This window comes from Eurosta solidaginis, chromosome 2, assembly GCF_040869045.1.
Source record: "Eurosta solidaginis isolate ZX-2024a chromosome 2, ASM4086904v1, whole genome shotgun sequence".
Taxonomy (NCBI): domain Eukaryota; kingdom Metazoa; phylum Arthropoda; class Insecta; order Diptera; family Tephritidae; genus Eurosta; species Eurosta solidaginis.
Genome location: NC_090320.1, coordinates 28400859 through 28407442, shown reverse-complemented (window position 1 = coordinate 28407442; position 6584 = coordinate 28400859). Strand labels below are relative to the sequence as shown.

The 6584-nt window shown below is 40.1% G+C and overlaps 1 protein-coding gene across 1 annotated transcript; it reads left to right on the top strand.

Annotated features, from left to right (window-relative positions):
• The first annotated feature begins 2973 nt into the window (after positions 1-2973).
• Positions 2974-5941, top strand: LOC137239470 (transcription factor Sox-2-like). The gene has a single exon (XM_067764794.1). The coding sequence runs from the start codon at positions 4298-4300 to the stop codon at positions 5939-5941; it is 1644 nt and encodes a 547-aa protein (XP_067620895.1). The 5' UTR covers positions 2974-4297.
• Positions 5942-6584: the final 643 nt, after the last annotated feature.

Sequence of the window (6584 nt, the reverse complement as noted above, 5' to 3'; positions counted from 1 at the left end):
CAGTACTTTCGTTTGGCAAGGAAAAAAGGATACTTTAGGGGGGGGGGGGGGGTTTAAACTTTGTTAGCTCACCTAATCATGTGAAAACGACTTCATAGCTTAAAAGGACATTAAACGGAGATGTGAAGCTTTTCAAGGCCAAAATAATGACATATCAATTCCAAAAATCGGACGTCAAATAACCAAGTTACAATGAAAACCCCTTTTCGGCTGTATTTCGAAAGAGAAAAAATAAAAATAAAAAAAAATTTCCGAAACTCTCTCAAAATAATCTTTAAATTTAGGGGCGGACATTAGCAACTTTTTTTTTGTATGGGGACCAACCCAGTCTAGTGGACACCTATATCACAAATGATGAAATGGGCTATGTTTCGAAAATGTTTCTTTTATAGGCATACTTTCTGTACAAGCTATGTAGAAATTAGTATCCACTTTCATTTCAGTTTAAGTCAGCTAGTATTTTTTTCTGCGGAGTCTGTGCTTTGCTACCGATAAAGCGTTACGCATTTTCTCGACCCTTTCACATAGGTCACCCACAATTTCTGAATAGCCTAAAACGGCCCATTTGTTGGCTTTCGGTCTCACATTAAATGAAGATAGAACCAAAAACAATTGATCCCTCCAGAAGCTAGATAATAATTATTTCGTGAACACGTGAAGTTATGCGTTTCAGATTTTTATGAAATATATTTTTATTTAGGTACATTTCGCTCCCTTTCTGGAACTTCATAAAGTTTAATGTCACCGATCTTAGCAACATTTGAAAGGAATATACTTTAAAGCGTATCAGTAAAAAAAAAAAATTTAACGCCTTCGTAGAGTTATTAAAAGTTTAAACCTGTTTTTTTTTTACTTATTGATTTCAATAATTGATTCATTGCGGTAAAGGCATTTGCAGTGAGTACAATTCGTCCAAAGAAGTCATTAGCTCATCTTTTAATATTCGGCTTTTTCGACGCTACCTTAAAACCGGCACACTGATTATTTCCGGGAAATTGTCATGTTGGAATTTGATAGTACCTATTAACTTTTGAATTGGCAAAAGGTAATAAAGAATGGGTAGATTCCCAAACGGTATATAAATCATCCAATGTTGGTAGCCAATGCGATATGATATCATACGATGTGATGTGGTGTGACTTGAAATCTGTGGTTATGAGTATTGCGATGTTGTTTGGCTTGCCAATCCGTATATTATATTAATAATATATGTATTGATATTATATTGATAAAATATGTATATTGATAATATATGTATGTAGTATGGTTGTGTGATATCGCACATCTACAAAGATCAAGAGGGAGCTAACTCGAAAATTTGCAATACTAAAGCTATGAGTATATGTATATTCGATTTATTACCTAATATCTCCACTAAGCAGCAATAAAAAGATTTGTAAAAAAATAAAAATTGCATTGGCGCATTCAGGGGTGTCAGTCAATTTATCGTTTTTTATGAACCTAGCAATTTTTTTTAGTGGGTCGCAGCTTTGATTTAGGTTTGCGATATGTGATAACAATATATTTAAAATTTAAAGCATAAAATACAAAGTTAATAATTTAATAACCAATAATAAACACTATAATAATGATGATGCGATATGATATTTTGATTTTGTGATATACAAAAATAACAGTTCGAATAGATATTTTATCAAGTGATGTTATACCAAGTCAGATGTTATGATATCACCTCATGTCATCGAAGTCAATTCATATTATGGCAAAATTCCACATTACATCGCTTCAGATCACGAAAAATACTTTACGTTAAAAGAGTCATTTCTTGAATCGTTGAAATAGCCTTGAAGGTAATCGTTGAAATATTTCAAGCTTTAGGCGAGATACTTGAAATCGAATTGAATCTTATAAAGAGCAAGGCGGGTGAAGTCAATCTCAATGTCAGTACTGCTATGGACGAAATGGACCGCTTGCATACATATTACAAATATCTTTTCTTCCTATACATTTTGTTATACTGTAGTATGAACAAATCACACTGTGCTCAGCAACGATTTTTATAGCACATCATAACCAGTCGCTGCTGTCCAATAGTACTGCGAGCAGCGAGCGCTTCAACCACGAGTAGCAGCACATTATCGATTTCGAATACCGCGCACAGTCTCGTTCACATACAATATGACGTATAACGACAACGACGACGTAGGTGACAACGGCAAAGAACCGCCGCTGAAGTCTACAAATGCGACGACATTCAGTCTGGTAGAAACAACTTAAATACAAAGGTGTGTTTGTCTGTAAAGCGCAAGCAAGCATGTTTCAATAACAAGATGAAAGCCGGTTAGACAGAGTAAACGCGCTTTCACATTTACACACCCTAACCTTTAGAGCGTGCAGTACAGCAGTAGTGCGCATAGCTATAACCCCACCCCACCATGGCGCGCTGGCACTGTGATTGGTGAACTTCGTTTGTTAGAGCGCATAAACCAACCCACTCAATTGCTGTCAGTTGACTGTCACTAAAATTTGATTTATTTGCATTGCGTGTACGCTCAAACACATACAGAGCTATGCACGATATTGAGTGAGCGCGTTTGTACATACATACTTTTGTGCGCATGCTGGGCTGAACTATTATGAGAGTCGCTCTTACAACGCTTCTGCTGTGTGATTTATCTTCTTTTGCCTTCGTTTTTCATGCAAGTGCGCGCGCTAGTGTGTGAGAGAGATAGCTCTAGTTGGTGTTAAAAAGGGTGGCTAATGTTGTTATATTCGCTGCAATACACACACATACACAGAAACACTAATAGCGCGCTTACTACTATTGCTTTTACGTACTATACACAAACTACCGCATGTGCGCGCGCATAAACACATGCACTCATATGTTCAATGTGCGCGGCGAGAGCTTATTCGGCTGAGAGCGCCTGCATTCGTGTGGTGTCTTCAAAGCAGTCGTGCATTTATGCGAGCGCCCAGCAGCCAGCACCTCGAACAGGTTTAATGCTTGTCGAACGAAAACAGAAAGGTGCTCTATTCATTGCAGTGTGGAGGTATTCGCGCGTTGACGTACCGCGGAAAATAAAATTTTTGAAGAACATTATTTTAAACAAGTATATATTTTGAGGAAAGGCATATTGAAAAAAATAAAAAACAATTTTTGTTATCTAAAGAAGAAAGTATTTACGTTAGCGCGCACGTAAATAAGAAACGTGAGCAAACGCGCGTGTGTGAAAACTTAAAGCGGTTTAAGAAGTTTTTGAAATTTTGTAAAATTCAAAACTTAAGTTTAAAAAAAAAATAATTAGCTATTTTGAAAGCGCTTTGCAAAATTAAATGCAATATTAACTTTGTGTTTTGTTAAAACAATTTGCACGGCAAAGAAATTGCTTTTCATTGAACGCGCTCGCATAGCGGTACTCTATAAATAAGTCGTGTTACACGAAATAGCGGCGCGCACGGCAAATTGTGAAAATTCCAAAGCTGTGAACTGTTAGCTAAGTAAAGAGTGATTGAAAAACTCAAGAAAATACAAAAATTATGTCATTAAACATTTTTTTTCAAAAAACAAATTTGAAAACACTAAACATATGAAAGCGATGTTTCAAAATTTATGATTGAAAAAAAAAAAGAATTATAGAAATTTTTAAAAAAATATCTACAAATAAGGTGAAATTAAAAAAAAAAATATAACAAATTTAAAGAAAAAATTGTTGAAGTGAGTTTTCTTTCAAAATCAATAAAAAAAACTCAATACATTTCAAAAAACAGCTATAAACTGAAAAAGTTTAAGTAAACTCTACGGCGCCCAATGTCGCGCACTGCTTGAAAAAATTTAGCACTTAAACATCTCAGTTTACACTAGTAAAATATGGTTTCAAATAAGTGCAAATTAAACATTAACGCCTTGCTACAGTGTGTAACAAAAGTGAGAGCACAAACCTATTAAGGCAGACGTCTAATAAAAATTGTAAACCAATTTCCATATAAAAGCTTCAAAGCATTCAAAAACGAATTCCAGAAACAGCTTCATTTAAAATGCACTGAAAAAAGATATGCAAAATTTGAAACACTTAAAACTCTAAAAAAATTCCCTCAAAACAAAAGCTTTAAGCAATAAAAACACCCTAAAAAGCTTCACCAAAAGCTTGCTGCCTAAGTAATTTATACAGAAAGCGTTCAAAAAAAAAAAACTTACACGCTTCAAATACAATACCTTACAAAAGTTTTCTACGAAACATTGTAAACACCGACAAAAATTCTCACTTCGCCTCTACGTCTCTACCGCAAAAGCGCAAACGTGTTCGCCATACCGCCACATCATCATCATCCCAATATGCTGACCATGGAATCAGATATGAAAGGCGGCATATTGCATGCAACCATGCCGCCGCATCACGCTTCCGCTGCGCTACACGGACACGCCAGTTCACCTTATGGCGCGCTTGGCCCACTCATGAATCTTGGGCAATCACATTTGACACAAACGCACCTCTCACAACATCATCATCATCACATGTCAGCACATTTACCTAGCAGCGGTGGTGGTGGACTACAACAAAGCGGTTTATCGAGTAATCCACTAAGTTCGTTACAATCTAGCATGGCAAATACGTTAAATGGCAATGCTTCAAGCATGCAGCAACAACAACAACAGCAGCATGATTCACCGCTACACAGCTCAAGCGATTTGAGTCCAACACAATCAAGTATTGGTAGCCATCATATGACGTCACCAGGTAGTGGCGGTAGCCAACATCATCATAGCGGCGGTGGACATCATCAACATACAGGTATGGGTGGCGGCGCGCAGAGTAATCAAAGCGCTGCACAAAATGCGGGCGGTAATCATAATGTCAACAATAATAACTCAATTACAAATAATAAGAATCAAGCGAATGCGGACCGCGTTAAACGTCCTATGAATGCGTTTATGGTGTGGTCACGCGGTCAACGACGTAAAATGGCTTCAGATAATCCAAAAATGCATAATTCAGAGATATCAAAGCGTTTAGGCGCGCAATGGAAAGACTTGTCTGAATCAGAGAAGCGTCCGTTCATAGATGAAGCTAAAAGATTGCGCGCAGTGCATATGAAAGAGCATCCCGATTATAAGTATCGCCCGAGACGTAAAACAAAGACGCTCACAAAATCAAAAGAGAAATATCCATTGGGTGTTGGTGCACTGCTTCAACCAACGGAGGTAAATACGCCTACAGCTGCGCGTAATGGAAATGCCTCGTCGATTTCTGCCGCACAACAAGCAGCCGCCGTTAATCGTGATATGTATCAAATGAGCGCGCCAAACGGTTACATGCCTAATGGTTACATGATGCACGATCCATCCGCTGCCGCGTATCAGAGTCAACATAGCGCTTATATGGGTAATTACCACCGTTACGATATGGGCCAAATGCATCAAGCGGCCGCTGCAGCAAGTTCACTCAACTACATGAATTCGGCGTCGAGTGGCGGTTATAGCATGTATGGCACGGTATCTGGTGGTCAGACGTCACCTTACGCCAGCATACAACAACCCGGTTCACCTTATAGTAATGTACAACAACAACCCGGCTCGCCGTATGGCCTTGCCGGTGGTGGCGGCGGCGGCGGCGGTGGTGGTCAGCCTGGTTCGCAAGTCTCCTGCCAAAGTCATAGTCCCAGCGATTCAAGTATAAAATCTGAGCCCGTCTCACCCAGTCCGATGCATGCGCAAGCGCAACAAAATGCAATCAATAACAACAATAATCACATAATGAAACGTGAATATGGCGTGACGCAGCAAACTTCCGATTTGAATCATTTAATGAATATGTATCATTTACCCGATGGCATGCAAGCATCAGCGGTAGCTGCTGCAGCAGCAGCGGAGCATCAACGTAATCTAATGCACTATCAAAGCGCTTCACCCGATTTACAACAACAGCATGCGCAACATCAACAATCGATGCGCGCTATGGCACCACTCGCTCACATGTGAGAAATGGCTAGCGCATATGGTCATTCATCGGCGCTTGCAAACGCCACAACTGCATCCACACAAGCCTCTGCTGTAAATGGTATATCCAATGTGTCCGGTGCGTCCGTTGCGGATATGGCGGAGGAGGCAGAAATGCATAATGGTTTGACGGTGCCATCACCACTAGCTTCGCGCACATCAACAACGCCCAACCCACCGCCAAAAGCGCTACTACATCATACAAATCACGCGCATACACATCCACATAACCTGTCACATATGCATTCACATTTGCAGCTAGCGCCACATCACCACCACCACCATCATCAGCAGCAGCAACACCAACAACAACACGAGCTACAGCAACAATTAGAACTCGAACCGCCTATATCGGTGAGTAGGGCAAGTTTAACGCTGGCGCAACAATTACACGCACAGCAATCAGCTGATCATAGCAGCGGCGGCAATTTGCACAATGGCACACTTGAAAGCGGCAACGGCGGCGCCAGTGCCAATATGCTGCACAGCTATGTAAACGGTTCGCATGGCGGCCGTCCTAGTCCCACTGCCTCAGGCTCATCAGGCGGCAGCCGCTCTTCAGCGCACTCACTACCGCTACCATCACACTCGCCCGCATTGCAGCATCATGGCCACAATGGTGGTG

Coding starts and splice junctions, on each gene's coding strand:
- LOC137239470 (XM_067764794.1), top strand. CDS start 4,298: ATGCTGACCATGGAATCAGATATGAAAGGCGGCATATTGCATGCAACC.